Here is a 19221-nt window from a genome sequence, read left to right as displayed (position 1 = left end):
GTGGTACATTTTTACATAATTTCCATCAATTCCCATTTTTAAAGTGGCTGGAGTTGAGTCGGTATGTTGGCAGCGGCCGCTAAATGTTAGTGGTGGCTGTTTAACAGTCTGATGGCCTTGAGATAGAAGCTGTTTTTCAGTCTCTCGGTCCCTGCTTTGATGCACCTGTACTGACCTCGCCTTCTGGATGATAGCGGGGTGAACAGGCAGTGGCTTGGGTGGTTGTTGTCCTTGATGATCTTTATGGCCTTCCTGTGACATCGGGTGGTGTAGGTGTCCTGGAGGGCAGGTAGTTTGCCCCCGGTGATGCGTTCTGCAGACCTCACTACCCTCTGGAAAGCCTTACGGTTGTGGGCGGAGCAGTTGCCGTACCAGGCGGTGATACAGCCCGACAGGATGCTCTCGATTGTGCATCTGTAGAAGTTTGTGAGTGCTTTTGGTGACAAGCCGAATTTCTTCAGCCTCCTGAGGTTGAAGAGGCGCTGCTGCGCCTTCTTCACAACGCTGTCTGTGTGGGTGGACCAATTCAGTTTGTCCGTGATGTGTACACCGAGGAACTTAAAACTTTCCACCTTCTCCACTACTGACCCGTCGATGTGGATAGGGGGGTGCTCCCTCTGCTGTTTCCTGAAGTCCACAATCATCTCCTTTGTTTTGTTGACGTTGAGTGTGAGGTTATTTTCCTGACACCACACTCCGAGGGCCCTCACCTCCTCCCTGTAGGCCGTCTCGTCGTTGTTGGTAATCAAGCCTACCACTGTAGTGTCATCCGCAAACTTGATGATTGAGTTGGAGGCGTGCATGGCCACGCAGTCGTGGGTGAACAGGGAGTACAGGAGAGGGCTCAGAACGCACCCTTGTGGGGCCCCAGTGTTGAGGATCAGCGGGGTGGAGATGTTGTTACCTACCCTCACCACCTGGGGGCGGCCCGTCAGGAAGTCCAGGACCCAGTTGCACAGGGCGGGGTCGAGACCCAGGGTCTCGAGCTTGATGACGAGTTTGGAGGGTACTATGGTGTTAAATGCTGAGCTGTAATCGATGAACAGCATTCTCACATGGGTATTCCTCTTGTCCAGATGGGTTAGGGCAGTGTGCAGTGTGGTTGCGATTGCGTCGTCTGTGGACCTATTGGGTCGGTAAGCAAATTGGAGTGGGTCTAGGGTGTCCGGTAGGGTGGAGGTGATATGGTCCTTGACTAGTCTCTCAAAGCACTTCATGATGACGGAAGTGAGTGCTACGGGGCGGTAGTCGTTTAGCTCAGTTACCTTAGCTTTCTTGGGAACAGGAACAATGGTGGCCCTCTTGAAGCATGTGGGAACAGCAGACTGGGATAAGGATTGATTGAATATGTCCGTAAACACACCAGCCAGCTGGTCTGCGCATGCTCTGAGGACGCGGCTGGGAATGCCGTCTGGGCCTGCAGCCTTGCGAGGGTTAACACGTTTAAATGTTTTACTCACCTCGGCTGCAGTGAAGGAGAGCCCGCAGGTTTTGGTAGGGGGCCGTGTCAGTGGCACTGTATTGTCCTCAAAGCGGGCAAAAAAGTTGTTTAGCCTGTCTGGGAGCAAGACATCCTGGTCCGCGACGGGGCTGGTTTTCTTTTTGTAATCCGTGATTGACTGTAGACCCTGCCACATACCTCTTGTGTCTGAGCTGTTGAATTGCGACTCGATTTTGTCTCTGTACTGAGACTTAGCCTGTTTGATTGCCTTGCGGAGAGAATAGCTACACTGTTTGTATTCGGTCATGCTTCCGGTCACCTTGCCCTGGTTGAAAGCAGTGGTTCGCGCTTTCAGTTTCACGCGAATGCTGCCGTCAATCCACGGTTTCTGGTTTGGGAATGTTTTTATCGTTGCTGTGGGTACGACATCGTCAATGCACTTCCTAATGAACTCGCTCACCGAATCAGCATATTCGTCAATATTGTTGTTGGACGCGATGCGGAACATATTCCAATCCGCGTGATCGAAGCAGTCTTGAAGCGTGGATTCAGATTGGTCGGACCAGCGTTGAACAGACCTGAGCGCGGGAGCTTGTTGTTTGAGTTTCTGTTTGTAGGCTGGAATCAACAAAATGGAGTCGTGGTCAGCTTTTCCGAAAGGGGGGCGGGGGAGGGCCTTATAAGCGTCGCGGAAATTAGTATAACAATGGTCTAGTGTTTTTCCAGCCCTGGTAGCACAATCGATATGCTGATAGAATTTAGGGAGTTTTGTTTTTAGATTAGCCTTGTTAAAATCCCCAGCTACGATGAATGCAGCCTCAGGGTGTGTGGTTTCCAGTTTACAAAGAGTCAGATAAAGTTCGTTCAGGGCCATCGATGTGTCTGCTTGGGGGGGAATATATACGGCTGTGATTATGATTGAAGAGAATTCCCTTGGTAGATAATGCGGTCGACATTTGATTGTGAGGAGTTCTAGATCAGGTGAACAGAATGACTTGAGTTCCTGTGTGTTGTTATGATGATCACACCACTTCTCGTTAATCATAAGGCATACCCCCCCGCCCCTCTTCTTACCGGAAAGATGTTTGTTTCTGTCGGCGCGATGCATGAAGAAACCAGCTGGCTGCACCGACTCCGTTAGCGTCCCTTGAGTTAGCCATGTTTCCGTGAAGCAGAGCACGTTGCAATCCCTGATGTCTCTCTGGAATGCTACCCGTGCTCGGATTTCATCAACCTTATTGTCAAGAGACTGGACATTGGCGAGTAGTATGCTAGGGAGTGGAGCGCGATGTGCCCGTCTCCGAAGCCTGACCACGAGACCGCCTCGTTTTCCCCTTTTTCGGCGTCGCACAGGGTCGCCGGCTGGGATCAGATCCATTGTATTGGGTGGAAGGCAAAACACTGGATCCGTTTCGGGAAAGTCATATTCCTGGTAGGAACGATGATGAGTTGACGTTAATCGTATATTCAGTAGTTCCTCCCGACTGTATGTAATGAAACCTAAGATTACCTGGGGTACCGATGTAAGAAATAACACGTAAAAAAACAAAATACTGCATATTTTCCAAGGAACGCGAAGCGAGGCGGCCATCTCTTTTCGGCGCCGGAAGCTGTACAAGTTAGAATACTCCCTGAGTCTCTTCCTTGTTTCAAACCTGGTAGTTTGGTGGATGGGACTACCAGCTCTCTGTAACCTAGAGGGAAACCAGTGGGTCCGTCTCCTTTATACCATGTTTCTTGTAGGATGACAATGTCTGTTTTTCCAATTTCTTTGATGAAGTCTGGGTTCCTGCTCTTTAGACCAAAGGCAGATGACCTCAGACCTTGTATATTTCAGGATGAGATAGTAAAAGCTTTGTGTTCCAAAGTGTCTAGTGTTGTTTTTGTGTGGTTTAGGCTCGGACCATCACAGTAGGTGTGAGCAGAGCATGTTGAGCATTTGATACATACCTCTTAGGTCGCTGGATGGGGCTTGGTGCCTGTTGCTCTGCTCACGGCCTGGGCATATCTCCTACTGTCATGTTGAGGCCCTTGCCGCAGGGGCGGGGGGCATGAGGTGGGCAGAAGGTGCATAGGTCTAATATGGGGGGGCCTATATAGAGTGTGGCCAGGGTTTGCTTGGGGTGATCTTAGCTGGTTGGGGTGTGGCTGGTGATGCTGTGGTCTGGGTGTAGGTCCTATTGGCATGGGTTTTCTCGGTGCTCCTCCTCTTCTTCTATGGTATATTTAAGCAATAAGGCACGAAGGGGTGTGGTATATGACTAATATACCACAGCTAAGAGCTGTTCTTTATGCACGACGCAACGCAGAGTGCCTGGATACAGCCATTAGTCGTGGTATATTGGCCATACACCACAAACCCAGGAGGTGCCTTATTGCTATTATAAACTGCTCATCGACGTAATTAGAGCAGTAAAAATAAATGTTTTGTCATATCCGTGGTATACGGTCTGATATACAACGGCTGTCAGCCAATCAGCATTCAGGGCTCGAACCACCCAATTTATAATGGCAATTACACAATTGTATGTGCATCCTGCCACCTACTTGGCGGGATGGAAACAGGATTCCCCAAAAAAACTGAACTACTAAAAAACGACCCCCCCAAAAATTATACAATAGCAGTCAAAACTTTGGACACACCTACTCATTCAAGGGCTTTTCATTATTTTTACTATTTTCTACATTGTAGAATAATAGGGAAGACATCAACACTATGAAATAACACATATGGAATCATGTAGTAACCAAAAAAGTGTTAAACAAATCAAAATATGTTTCTTCAATGTAGCCAACATTTGCCTTGATGACAGCTTTGCACACTTTTGGCATTCTCTCAACCAGCTTCACCTGGAATGCTTTTCCAACAATATTGAAGGAGTTCCCACATATGCTGAGCACTTGTTGGCTGCTTTTCCTTCACTCTGCGGTCCAACTCATCCCTAACCATCTCAATTGGGTAGAGATCGGGTGATTGCGGAGACCAAGTCATCTGATGCAGCACTCCATCACTCTCCTTCTTGGTCAAATAGCCCTTACACAGCCTGGAGGTGTGTTTTGGGTCATTGTCCTGTTGAAAAACAAATGATAGTCCCACTAAGCACAAACCAGATGGGATGGCGTATCGCTGCAGAATGCTGTGGTAGTCATGCTGGTTAACTGTGCCTTGAATTCTAAATACATCCCTGACAGTGTCACCAGAAAAGCACCCATCACACCTCCTCCTCCATGCTTCACGGTTGGAACCACACATGCAGAGATCACCCGTTCACTGACTCTGTGTCTCAAAAAGACACAGCGGTTGGAACCAAATCAGACGAAAGGACAGATTTCCACCGGTCTAATGTCTATTGCTCGTGTTTCTTGGTCCAAGCAAGTCTCTTCTGTGTCTGTTACTTGAACTCTGTGAAGCATTTATTTGGGCTGAAATTTCTGAGGCTGGTAACTCTAGCGCTTGATGGTTTTTGCGACTGAACTTGAAGAAACTTTCATTCCGGAGTCGCCTCTTCACTGTTGACGTTGAGACTGGTGTTTTGCAGGTACTATTTAATGAAGCTGCCAGTTGAGGACTTGTGAGGTGTCTGTTTCTCAAACTAGACACCCTAATTTAAAAATATATATATATATTTCACCTTTATTTAACCAGGTAAGCTAGTTGAGAACAAGTTCTCATTTACAACTGCGACCTGGCCAAGATAAAGCAAAGCAGTGCGACAGAAACAACAACACAGAGTTGGAATAAACAAGCGTACAGTCAATAACACAATAGAAAAAAAAGAAAGTCTATATACAGTGTGTGTAAATTGCATGAGGAGGTAAGGCAATAAATAGGCCATAGTAGCAAAGTAATTACAATTTAGCAGATTAATGTACTTGTCCTCTTGCTCAGTTGTACACCTGGGCCTCCCACTCCTCTTTCTATTCTGGTTAGAGCCAGTTTGCGCTGTTCTGTGAAGGGAGTAGCACACAGCGTTGTACGAGATCTTCAGTTTCTTCGCAATTTCTAGCATGGAATAGCCTTCATTTCTCAGAACAAGAATAGACTGTCGAGTTTCAGAAGAAAGTTATTTGTTTCTGGTCATTTTGAGCCTGTAATCGAACCCACAAATGCTGATACTCCAGATACTCAACTAGTCTAAAGAAGACCAGTTTTATTGCTTCTTTAATCAGCACAAAAGTTTTCAGCTGTGCTAACATAATTGCAAAAGGGTTTTCTACTGATCAATTAGCCTTTTAAAATGATAAACTTGGATTAGCTAACACAACGTGCCATTGGAACGCAGGAGTGATGGTTTCTGATAATGGGCCTCTGTACGCCTATGTAGATATCCCATTAAAAATCAGCCGTTCCCAGCTACAATAGTCATTTACAACATTAACAATGTCAATACTGTATTTTTTATCAATTTTATGTTATTTTAATGGACAAAAAATGTGCCCAAACTTTTGAACGGTAGTGTATATATATATTATTTTTTTGTTTTAAATCAAACAGCTCTTCTGTTAAAAAAAAATAAAAAATTAAAGATCTGATCCCTACACAGGCTCAAGGGGAACCTGGGAGTGCGGGTCTTCCGGCACCATTACCACTTGCAAGTCTTCTGTTGTAAAATCCTTGAGTCCCAAAAACTTTTCTGCTGCAGCCACAATAATGTCTAGTTTCTTTGACTTCTCAAATCAAATCAAATCAAATCAAATTTTATTAGTCACATACACATGGTTAGCAGATGTTAATGCGAGTGTAGCGAAATGCTTGTGCTTCTAGTTCCGACAATGCAGTAATAACCAACAAGTAATCTAACCTAACAATTCCACAACTACTACCTTACACACACACACAAGTGTAAAGGGATAAAGAATATGTACATAAAGATATATGAATGAGTGGTGGTACAGAACGGCATGGCAGATGCAGTAGATGGTATAGAGTACGGTATATACATATGAGATGAGTACTGTAGGGTATGTAAACATAAAGTGGCATAGTTTAAAGTGGCTAGTGGTACATGTATTACATAAAGATGGCAAGATGCAGTAGATGATATAGAGTACAGTATATACATATGAGATGGGTAATGTAGGGTATGTAAACATTATATTAAGTGGCATTGTTTAAAGTGGCTAGTGGTACATTTTTACATAATTTCCATCAATTCCCATTTTTAAAGTGGCTGGAGTTGAGTCGGTATGTTGGCAGCGGCCGCTAAATGTTAGTGGTGGCTGTTTAACAGTCTGATGGCCTTGAGATAGAAGCTGTTTTTCAGTCTCTCGGTCCCTGCTTTGATGCACCTGTACTGACCTCGCCTTCTGGATGATAGCGGGGTGAACAGGCAGTGGCTTGGGTGGTTGTTGTCCTTGATGATCTTTATGGCCTTCCTGTGACATCGGGTGGTGTAGGTGTCCTGGAGGGCAGGTAGTTTGCCCCCGGTGATGCGTTCTGCAGACCTCACTACCCTCTGGAGAGCCTTACGGTTGTGGGCGGAGCAGTTGCCGTACCAGGCGGTGATACAGCCCGACAGGATGCTCTCGATTGTGCATCTGTAGAAGTTTGTGAGTGCTTTTGGTGACAAGCCGAATTTCTTCAGCCTCCTGAGGTTGAAGAGGCGCTGCTGCGCCTTCTTCACAACGCTGTCTGTGTGGGTGGACCAATTCAGTTTGTCCGTGATGTGTACACCGAGGAACTTAAAACTTTCCACCTTCTCCACTACTGACCCGTCGATGTGGATAGGGGGGTGCTCCCTCTGCTGTTTCCTGAAGTCCACAATCATCTCCTTTGTTTTGTTGACGTTGAGTGTGAGGTTATTTTCCTGACACCACACTCCGAGGGCCCTCACCTCCTCCCTGTAGGCCGTCTCGTCGTTGTTGGTAATCAAGCCTACCACTGTAGTGTCATCCGCAAACTTGATGATTGAGTTGGAGGCGTGCATGGCCACGCAGTCGTGGGTGAACAGGGAGTACAGGAGAGGGCTCAGAACGCACCCTTGTGGGGCCCCAGTGTTGAGGATCAGCGGGGTGGAGATGTTGTTACCTACCCTCACCACCTGGGGGCGGCCCGTCAGGAAGTCCAGGACCCAGTTGCACAGGGCGGGGTCGAGACCCAGGGTCTCGAGCTTGATGACGAGTTTGGAGGGTACTATGGTGTTAAATGCTGAGCTGTAATCGATGAACAGCATTCTCACATGGGTATTCCTCTTGTCCAGATGGGTTAGGGCAGTGTGCAGTGTGGTTGCGATTGCGTCGTCTGTGGACCTATTGGGTCGGTAAGCAAATTGGAGTGGGTCTAGGGTGTCCGGTAGGGTGGAGGTGATATGGTCCTTGACTAGTCTCTCAAAGCACTTCATGATGACGGAAGTGAGTGCTACGGGGCGGTAGTCATTTAGCTCAGTTACCTTAGCTTTCTTGGGAACAGGAACAATGGTGGCCCTCTTGAAGCATGTGGGAACAGCAGACTGGGATAAGGATTGATTGAATATGTCCGTAAACACACCAGCCAGCTGGTCTGCGCATGCTCTGAGGACGCGGCTGGGAATGCCGTCTGGGCCTGCAGCCTTGCGAGGGTTAACACGTTTAAATGTTTTACTCACCTCGGCTGCAGTGAAGGAGAGCCCGCAGGTTTTGGTAGGGGGCCGTGTCAGTGGCACTGTATTGTCCTCAAAGCGGGCAAAAAAGTTGTTTAGCCTGTCTGGGAGCAAGACATCCTGGTCCGCGACGGGGCTGGTTTTCTTTTTGTAATCCGTGATTGACTGTAGACCCTGCCACATACCTCTTGTGTCTGAGCTGTTGAATTGCGACTCGATTTTGTCTCTGTACTGGGACTTAGCCTGTTTGATTGCCTTGCGGAGAGAATAGCTACACTGTTTGTATTCGGTCATGCTTCCGGTCACCTTGCCCTGGTTAAAAGCAGTGGTTCGCGCTTTCAGTTTCACGCGAATGCTGCCGTCAATCCACGGTTTCTGGTTTGGGAATGTTTTAATCGTTGCTGTGGGTACGACATCGTCAATGCACTTCCTAATGAACTCGCTCACCGAATCAGCATATTCGTCAATATTGTTGTTGGACGCGATGCGGAACATATTCCAATCCGCGTGATCGAAGCAGTCTTGAAGCGTGGATTCAGATTGGTCGGACCAGCGTTGAACAGACCTGAGCGCGGGAGCCTGTTGTTTGAGTTTCTGTTTGTAGGCTGGAATCAACAAAATGGAGTCGTGGTCAGCTTTTCCGAAAGGGGGGCGGGGGAGGGCCTTATATGCGTCGCGGAAATTAGTATAACAATGGTCTAGGGTTTTTCCAGCCCTGGTAGCACAATCGATATGCTGATAGAATTTAGGGAGTTTTGTTTTTAGATTAGCCTTGTTAAAATCCCCAGCTACGATGAATGCAGCCTCAGGGTGTGTGGTTTCCAGTTTACAAAGAGTCAGATAAAGTTCGTTCAGGGCCATCGATGTGTCTGCTTGGGGGGGAATATATACGGCTGTGATTATGATTGAAGAGAATTCCCTTGGTAGATAATGCGGTCGACATTTGATTGTGAGGAGTTCTAGATCAGGTGAACAGAATGACTTGAGTTCCTGTGTGTTGTTATGATGATCACACCACTTCTCGTTAATCATAAGGCATACCCCCCCGCCCCTCTTCTTACCGGAAAGATGTTTGTTTCTGTCGGCGCGATGCATGAAGAAACCAGCTGGCTGCACCGACTCCGTTAGCGTCCCTTGAGTTAGCCATGTTTCCGTGAAGCAGAGCACGTTGCAATCCCTGATGTCTCTCTGGAATGCTACCCGTGCTCGGATTTCATCAACCTTGTTGTCAAGAGACTGGACATTGGCGAGTAGTATGCTAGGGAGTGGAGCGCGATGTGCCCGTCTCCGAAGCCTGACCACGAGACCGCCTCGTTTGCCCCTTTTTCGGCGTCGCACAGGGTCGCCGGCTGGGATCAGATCCATTGTATTGGGTGGAAGGCAAAACACTGGATCCGTTTCGGGAAAGTCATATTCCTGGTAGGAACGATGATGAGTTGACGTTAATCGTATATTCAGTAGTTCCTCCCGACTGTATGTAATGAAACCTAAGATTACCTGGGGTACCGATGTAAGAAATAACACGTAAAAAAACAAAATACTGCATATTTTCCAAGGAACGCGAAGCGAGGCGGCCATCTCTTTTCGGCGCCGGATTCTTTGAGACTTATGCTGTACAGTTTATAACTGTGGCAATGAATGCAACAAATCCACCTTTTTAACACACAGGGTATCTTTTGTTTGGCAGCAAACATTTACTACAGGCTGTGGTGTATCCAGTACCATCTCTTCACTGGCATCACTTGTATCCTCAATTATTTTGATTGCCTCCGCATAGGAGATTCGATTGACCGCTCTAACTTTTGCTACCTCAATATCCTTACCTCTTACAGGGTACTCCAGGAACTCATGATCATGATCCCCACCACAATTGCAACACTGTCGCCCTTCTACACACCGTTCTTCAGTATACTCTGTTCGTCTGCACACACTTGAAACATGGCCAAATCCTTTACAATTCTTACACTGCAATGGTTTGGGGACGAAAGCTCTTACGGCATATCTTACATAACCAAGCCTCACATGCGTAGGTAATTGGTATTTATCAAAAAACAACAGGACCGACAGACTTTCTTATTTTTTTCCATTCACCCAGCAGGTCAGACGCTGGGCACCAACCCCATCAGGAATTATCTTCAGGTATTCAACCTGAACATCCATCGTCACCCCTGAGATGACTCCTTTGACGGGTGCTCTACTCCAAAGTTCAAAACACAAAACTTCTGTTGTCCGGATTCTTTTGAGGCCCACTGCAATCTTTCTCTGCTCGTCATAAATATAATTAATCAAAATAAGACCACTCCTGGTAACTCTGACAGACTACACTTTTTCAAGTGCATACAACATTTTCGACACCTCATATAGGTTTCCTACATATGCATCCTTACTCAACAACCGCATCCCAACAAGAAGCGATTCATTATCATTTACACACGTATCCTCCACTCCAATTTTAGACAATTTCCTTTTTGTACCAGTTTTCGATATAACTGTTGTCCATTCAGAACATTTGTCTTCACCAAATGTACTCAACATGCTGCTTCATTCGAACTGATCAACTACCTCTGCCGTCTTCTGGATCCGAACCTTCCTCTTCTTTTCTGCTCAAACGCCACTCTTGGGAGGTAGACTGATCGAAAGTTTTTTTGTTATGCATTTTAGTTAACCCTAACCCTTTAACTAACCTTAACCTAATTATCCTGTTCTCCTAAACCTGCTATGAAAAGTCAATTTTGACAAAAGCTGTATCCCTTCTAGACAAAACTCAGTAGACTGGAGGTAGGTGCGTTTCCAAAATTTACATTATAGTCATTTAGCAGACTTACAGTTGTGAGTGGATATACTTTTGTGCTTTTCCCCTGTACTGGTCCCCCGTGGGAATCATACCCACAACCCTGGCGCTGCAAGAACCATACTCTACCAACTGAGCCACACAGGAGTTTAACATCACTGAAGCTGCAAGAAAACAATACATATGCTTAAAATATAAACAAAATAGACTTCAGTCTAAATGTTATCTATTACATTTGATGTTATTGAATATTTCCACTACTATTTATTCATATCTGTTTTTGGCCGTGCCAATACAATTATTTAGGTGGTTAAATATAGTTTTTAAATCAGTAATAATAACCACTGAAATCCACATCCCTCAAGAATGCTTTCTTCCACTGAAGTTAGTTACCCAGCCTTATAGCCACAGCTCTACGATCAGATTACCTATCCTAAATCCTACCCTTTACTGTGAGGGAGTAACATACAAAAATGATCGTAGAACAGTGTCTAGTGGTAACTTCCTCTCCAATCTGAGCGCTGCAGAGAGATGAATCTTCGATCGATTGGTCGAGTCTGAGTTTTATACCACACGGCGTGGAAACGAGCTCGTGGAACATTTAGTATTCAAAGTCACAGCTTACTGAAAAACAAACCTTATTGCAGTCACTCAGAAGACGGACATATATTTTAGTGTCAACAGTAACGTCACCAGAATCTCCAATTGAAATGGCAAATGACAACGCGAAACTCTCCAAAAACCTCTTGCGTATGAAGGTAAGAAATGCATGCTAACTACAATAGTTAGTTATCATACTAGCCGCTAGAAATGTTGCAACTGCTAGTAGGCACGTTGTTAAACCTCAGAGACGGATAGAGCTGTTGATGGATGGTAAAAGTGGCATCCAACTAAAACCATATCCGATCTAGCTAGCTAGCCAAGTAACCTAGCTAACTTGGCTTGGGCCTAACTATGTTGGCTAACTTGCTTGGTTTGTCAGCTGGGACATCTTTGTCAACACACTTTTCGTAAATTAACTAGATTAATCTTGTGTTGTGTAGCTAGGTCAGACCTATGGCTATGGGTTCTCTCCAATACCATTTAATTTGTAAGTGATTCATAAGACACCCTGTTGAAGTTACTCAGCAATGTCTCAGCAACTCTGATGCAGTGTAGAAGGTCCTGTACGTCTTGTACTGTACTTCTACAATTGCCATTCTGTCTACTAGTTCATGCAAAGAGGCCTGGATGCAGATACAAAGAAGCAACTGGAAGAAGAGGAGAGGCGGATCATCAGTGATGAGCATTGGTATCTGGACCTGCCAGAACTGAAAGCTAAAGAGTATGACACCTTTCACTGTCCACCTGCACATATTGGAGTAATTACATAAGGATGTAGACTAGTTTGAGGACACACAACTGCCAACCTTTTCTAATGTCCAGCAACATTTCTACACACCGTTCTTCAGTATACTCTGTTCGTCTGCACACACTTGAAACATGGCCAAATCCTTTACAATTCTTACACTGCAATGGTTTGGGGACGAAAGCTCTTACGGCATATCTTACATAACCAAGCCTCACATGCGTAGGTAATTGGTATTTATCAAAAAACAACAGGACCGACAGACTTTCTTATTTTTTTCCATTCACCCAGCAGGTCAGACGCTGGGCACCAACCCCATCAGGAATTATCTTCAGGTATTCAACCTGAACATCCATCGTCACCCCTGAGATGACTCCTTTGACGGGTGCTCTACTCCAAAGTTCAAAACACAAAACTTCTGTTGTCCGGATTCTTTTGAGGCCCACTGCAATCTTTCTCTGCTCGTCATAAATATAATTAATCAAAATAAGACCACTCCTGGTAACTCTGACAGACTACACTTTTTCAAGTGCATACAACATTTTCGACACCTCATATAGGTTTCCTACATATGCATCCTTACTCAACAACCGCATCCCAACAAGAAGCGATTCATTATCATTTACACACGTATCCCCCACTCCAATTTTAGACAATTTCCTTTTTGTACCAGTTTTCGATATAACTGTTGTCCATTCAGAACATTTGTCTTCACCAAATGTACTCAACATGCTGCTTCATTCGAACTGATCAACTACCTCTGCCGTCTTCTGGATCTGAACCATCCTCTTCTTTTCTGCTCAAACGCCACTCTTGGGAGGTAGACTGATCGAAAGTTTTTTTGTTATGCATTTTAGTTAACCCTAACCCTTTAACTAACCTTAACCTAATTATCCTGTTCTCCTAAACCTGCTATGAAAAGTCAATTTTGACAAAAGCTGTATCCCTTCTAGACAAAACTCAGTAGACTGGAGGTAGGTGCGTTTCCAAAATTTACATTATAGTCATTTAGCAGACTTACAGTTGTGAGTGGATATACTTTTGTGCTTTTCCCCTGTACTGGTCCCCCGTGGGAATCATACCCACAACCCTGGCGCTGCAAGAACCATACTCTACCAACTGAGCCACACAGGAGTTTAACATCACTGAAGCTGCAAGAAAACAATACATATGCTTAAAATATAAACAAAATAGACTTCAGTCTAAATGTTATCTATTACATTTGATGTTATTGAATATTTCCACTACTATTTATTCATATCTGTTTTTGGCCGTGCCAATACAATTATTTAGGTGGTTAAATATAGTTTTTAAATCAGTAATAATAACCACTGAAATCCACATCCCTCAAGAATGCTTTCTTCCACTGAAGTTAGTTACCCAGCCTTATAGCCACAGCTCTACGATCAGATTACCTATCCTAAATCCTACCCTTTACTGTGAGGGAGTAACATACAAAAATGATCGTAGAACAGTGTCTAGTGGTAACTTCCTCTCCAATCTGAGCGCTGCAGAGAGATGAATCTTCGATCGATTGGTCGAGTCTGAGTTTTATACCACACGGCGTGGAAACGAGCTCGTGGAACATTTAGTATTCAAAGTCACAGCTTACTGAAAAACAAACCTTATTGCAGTCACTCAGAAGACGGACATATAGTTTAGTGTCAACAGTAACGTCACCAGAATCTCCAATTGAAATGGCAAATGACAACGCGAAACTCTCCAAAAACCTCTTGCGTATGAAGGTAAGAAATGCATGCTAACTACAATAGTTAGTTATCATACTAGCCGCTAGAAATGTTGCAACTGCTAGTAGGCACGTTGTTAAACCTCAGAGACAGATAGAGCTGTTGATGGATGGTAAAAGTGGCATCCAACTAAAACCATATCCGATCTAGCTAGCTAGCCAAGTAACCTAGCTAACTTGGCTTGGGCCTAACTATGTTGGCTAACTTGCTTGGTTTGTCAGCTGGGACATCTTTGTCAACACACTTTTCGTAAATTAACTAGATTAATCTTGTGTTGTGTAGCTAGGTCAGACCTATGGCTATGGGTTCTCTCCAATACCATTTAATTTGTAAGTGATTCATAAGACACCCTGTTGAAGTTACTCAGCAATGTCTCAGCAACTCTGATGCAGTGTAGAAGGTCCTGTACGTCTTGTACTGTACTTCTACAATTGCCATTCTGTCTACTAGTTCATGCAAAGAGGCCTGGATGCAGATACAAAGAAGCAACTGGAAGAAGAGGAGAGGCGGATCATCAGTGATGAGCATTGGTATCTGGACCTGCCAGAACTGAAAGCTAAAGAGTATGACACCTTTCACTGTCCACCTGCACATATTGGAGTAATTACATAAGGATGTAGACTAGTTTGAGGACACACAACTGCCAACCTTTTCTAATGTCCAGCAACATACCATCGGACATTGGAGATAGATGACAGTCTTCTCTCTAGTGTCCTCGGCTCAAATGTTGGCATATTTTATATTGTTCTTCCGGTCTTTGGTTAGGAATTTCATCATAGAAGAAAGAAGTTTTGGGCCTTGTGAAGACCTGAAGTATGGACGAATGTCATTCAAGGGGTTCAATACAGAAGTAGAGGTACTTATTAATTTACAATCACACCTTTTTTAAAGTTTATCAAAGTAAGACTAGATACATTTAAATGTGATGTGACTGTTTCATTGGTGTAAATGTATTTTCTCCATCCAGAAACTAATGATCGTGATGAACGCTCCAAATGAGGAAGAGTTGGAAGAGGAGGAAATTAGCAAAATGGAGACTGATATCACAGATGAAGACATGGCTAGAAGGTAGGAAACAACCCAAGTTTTTTATTTTGATGTGATTTCAAACTGTTTTGTTACATCGCTGCCTGATTAACTTTTCTCTCTACCTTGTAGGTACGAGAGCTTAGTGGGAAGCATGAAGAAGAAGTTTGCTAAGAAGCGGGAGAGGTCTGCGGTTGAGGATGTTAATCAAAATGCAACTGAGACACAAACAAAAATAGTTTTTTTGAAGCCTCAGGACTGAGGGCATGCTTTTTATTTAAATGAAGTATGTCAGGACTGTACAATGTTTTTATGTGCAACAATTTTTATTTTATTTTTACTGCTGTGTTTTCATGAACCGTAGGTAACTTCCAAAGATGTTACAGACATATATTTTAAAGTTGAATGGATGTTATATATCCTCTTTTTAAAGTATATTTCTTCAAGATGCATTGAGGGTTATGAACACAGGAAATGAAGCCCACATCCTTGTACCATGGACAAGGGTATAGTTTAATTAAAACTGTTACCCAATGTGGTGGCTTGTCTTGTTTTCTGTGAGAAATTGACAAAAACATACTAAATTCAAACAATAACAAGGGTTTTCAATTTCCTTGCTTATGAAGCTGCCAAAAAAGTACAAAGCCCACAGTCACATTTCTCTGCCAACCAAGCATGAGGGAAGATGGAGAGATACTAATCTATGGAAGCATTCCCGTAAACAACCTTGGGAAAGAATAGCCTGACATCACATATCTTACATGTTATCAAGTCTTCGAACCCACTGAGCCTCCTGCCTGGAGCCCAGCTGGCAGACTGCTATTGAACTGAAACAGACTTGTAATAATGATGTCATAGAACCGTGTGGGGCAGAGGCGGTGGAGGCAGGGAATGAGCCAGGCAGACTGGCCAGGGGTGTAGACAGGTCTGGGGGCCACTGACATCAGGGCGTGGCACATGTCATCTAGCACGGGACGCAGGTCCTCTGAGGACATGACGGCCATCTTGGCAAAGCGTGTCTGGAGAGAGGAGATGTAGGCCTCGCCGTAGTCCTTCCGGACATCCTGGGATAGAGAGGTGAAGATCTCCTCTTGGTAGCGGCTCCAGTCATCACTGCTACCGAAGATATCTGTGTTTTCAACCAAATGATAATCAACAAACAGACTTGTCTAAGTAAATCAAAAGGGGGAAAACAATGTTTATTGAAAGGTACAGTAGACTTAGCGATACAAAGTAAACAGCAGTAGAGGGTCAATTTCCTCAACAACTAAGAGCGCTGAAGAGCGGTGCTGAACTTCTTCGCTGTCTCAGGTCATAGCATTTTCATTTTAAACTGTCATATAACTGAATAATCATTATTTATTATACATACTTGTCCTGAAGCCTGCAGGTTGAATTGTGGATACATTGACGCCCCATCTGGCCAACTCTAGTCGCATCACTCCAGAGAAGGTGTTCAGGGCTGCTTTGGATGCTCCATAGGCCACAAACCCAGGAACGGGCACATCACCTGCACAAACAGATTTTAGGTTTATCATCAGGAAAGGGTTAGGATTAACCTTGAGCACAGAGTTGCAAGTCAAGCTGGCTACGGGTAGAAGATTAGTTATATTTACAGTTTCCTCACCTAATAAAGGCTGTCTGAGTAGAAGTGGTGGTTCTTGGCCAACTGTACTTGCTTGGAAATTGCATTGTCATAAGTGGGATAGTAGCCAGTATAACTTGCGAGTGACTGCTCAAGGTCAACCCTAACCCTTTTATTTTGACAATAACCAATAAACAGTCCAGATATGTTACCTGCCATGCTGCAGACGTTGACGAGCCTGCCTCTGGAGTGTCGGAGCAGTGGAAGAAACACCTGAGAGACCTCTACTGCAGCAAGGAAGTTCACTGCCAAGCAGTTCCTGTATACTCTCACAGGAAGAATCTCTCCATCTGCCACATAGCCCAGGACTCCCGCATTATTCACAATCCCCCAAAGACCTGAGAGTCAAAGAGAGTGTGGACTTGAGACATTCCATGTCATGTGCATTATAGCATTATTTTTATCAGAAAAGGATCACTTCTTTCTCCTTACAAGTTAAGTTTGGTGCCTTTTCCAATGACATCTATTGGTGCTTTTCCACTGAGACTTACCCCCAAACTAGTGCGTCACCAGTGTTTTATGTTAATGTAAGCTCTAATGTTATGGTGTTTCCATTAGGAGTGTGACACTAAAGACTTGTGGCGGGCAGATCAACAACCTCTGCATCATGCAAGACTTTCTTTGTGAGAAGGTGTTAAAGTTCAGTTAGCCATTGTTACGTACAGTCAGTAGCCATGAAGGGATGCATCTGGTCAACAACAATATCCAAATACGCTGTGGTGTTCAAGCGTTGCTTAATTGGTATCAAGGGACCTAACGTGTGCCAGTACAAAATTCCCTACACTACCACCACCAGCCTGTACCGTTGACACCAGGTAGGATGGGGCAATGGACTCTGCCATCAGAATGACGCAACAGGAACCAGGATTCGTCATGACCAGGCAATGTTTTTCCACTCCTCAATTGTCCAGTGTTGGTGATCACGTGCCCACTAGTGCTGCTGCTTCTTATTTTTAGCTGATAGGAGTGGAACCCAGTGTGGTCGTCTGCTGCAATAGCCCATCTGTGACAAAGACTGACAAGTTGTGCGTTCCGAGATGCTGTTCTGCACACCACTGTTGTACTGCACCGTTATTTGCCTGTTTGTGGCCTACCTATAAGCTTGCACAATTCTAGCCTTTCTCCTTTGACCGCTCATCAACTAGCTGTTTTTGCCCACAAGACTGCCACTGACTGGATGTTTTTTGTATGTCGCACCATTCTCGTTAAACCCTAGACACTCGTGCGTGAAAAGCCTTGGAGGCTTGCCGTTTGAGATACTGGAACCGGCGTGCCTGGCACCAACGATAATACCACGCTCAAAGTCGCTTAGGTCACTCGTTTTGCCATTTGTAACGTTCAATTGAAGAGTAACTGAATGCCTCGATGCCTGTCTGCCTGCTTTATATAGCAAGCCATGGCCATTTGTCTTACTGTCTGTAGGATCAAACCATTTTCGTGAACTGGGTGGTGTATGTAATAAACTGGCCAGAGTGGGCATTGCCTCGGTTCCACGTCAGAGCCAGTCTGCCGGAGCCATGGCCCAGTGAGACAAGGGTGCTGGCACGCATATATGGAAACAGAAAAGTCTGCCTTTTGGGTTCAACACTGGGGTACATCCTTAGTGGAAATGCACCTTGTGTCCTCAGCGCCTTATAGTTCTTGTAGTGAACAACACGTTACCTGCGTCCCCAACCTGAGTGCAAATGTAGTGGTGAGCCCGCTCTATCTGCGCAGCGTCTGTCACATCCAGCTGAAGGACTTGTAGCCCCTCAGACCCCAGTCTCTTCAGCTCCAGTGCTCCTGGGCTGGTCTCATCCAAAACCCCAGCAAACACAGTCACTCCCAAGTCACTAATCCTTCTCGCTAGGGCATGACCAAAACCTGTATCACAACCTGTTCATGTTGAAGAGAAACAAATAAATGAGACACCAGGGCATACTGTACCAATGTTCACGTGTACTTCATTCATGAGTACACAAAGCACTCAGCAGTATTGAAACCACATTCAATAACATTGTACAGAAGATTTAATGGGCCCCACGTCATGACTATGTTATGAATAGACTAGTATCAGTCATGTTTTGTTGACAGTGGTTGGTATGATAGTGTCAGTGTATGGCACCGATATACCCACATCACCTACCTGTAATCAGCACAGCTCTTCCATGCATCGTCAGCATGTCCACTCGTCTGCCCAGAACCACATAGCACAACCAGAGGCTGCAGGTCAGAAAGAGCAGACTGCGGTAGCCTGGAAGGGCCAAAAAGCACAGAGGCCCCCCAAGAGCCAAAAGTGCAAAGGTCCAGTATTCCCTATCATGACTCCCTCTCGCCTTAGTTATAATTGCCCCAATGTATAGGGCTGTAACTATTGTATACAGAGAAGAGAAATACCAGAATTCAATGTCAACGCTCTCCATTCTATCCACTGGCAGGTTGGTCTTGCTCTTACTTTCCTGATATCACTGAGGTATCAATATCCTGTCCCCTTTGTTGGATATCCCCTTGGCTCTTTGACATGTGCATATCAAGTGTATCCTCAACTGAAAAACCCAAGCATTCTGTCTATAACCTTTTAAGAAACATTAACCCCACCCCTCGGTCACTGCCAGCCGACACCGCCAATCAAGAGTGCTGTTACATTAGTGCATGTGGAAACAGG

General features: G+C 44.9%; 2 protein-coding genes across 2 annotated transcripts; one reads left to right on the top strand and one right to left on the bottom strand.

The window, feature by feature from the left end:
- The first annotated feature begins 13641 nt into the window (after positions 1-13641).
- Positions 13642-15470, top strand: mphosph6 (M-phase phosphoprotein 6). The gene is made up of 5 exons (XM_071416178.1): positions 13642-13903; positions 14357-14469; positions 14672-14762; positions 14874-14974; positions 15065-15470. The coding sequence occupies exons 1-5, from the start codon at positions 13856-13858 to the stop codon at positions 15192-15194; spliced, it is 483 nt and encodes a 160-aa protein (XP_071272279.1). The 5' UTR covers positions 13642-13855; the 3' UTR covers positions 15195-15470.
- Positions 15169-19108, bottom strand: hsd17b2 (hydroxysteroid (17-beta) dehydrogenase 2). The gene is made up of 5 exons (XM_071416177.1): positions 18703-19108; positions 18240-18452; positions 16730-16915; positions 16305-16442; positions 15169-16061 (listed from the first exon to the last, which is right to left on the bottom strand). The coding sequence occupies exons 1-5, from the start codon at positions 18977-18979 to the stop codon at positions 15700-15702; spliced, it is 1176 nt and encodes a 391-aa protein (XP_071272278.1). The 5' UTR covers positions 18980-19108; the 3' UTR covers positions 15169-15699.
- Between the last annotated feature and the right edge of the window lie 113 nt (positions 19109-19221).

Source organism: Salvelinus alpinus, chromosome 9 (assembly GCF_045679555.1).
Source record: "Salvelinus alpinus chromosome 9, SLU_Salpinus.1, whole genome shotgun sequence".
Taxonomy (NCBI): domain Eukaryota; kingdom Metazoa; phylum Chordata; class Actinopteri; order Salmoniformes; family Salmonidae; genus Salvelinus; species Salvelinus alpinus.
This window is presented reverse-complemented; position numbering and strand designations above follow the sequence as displayed.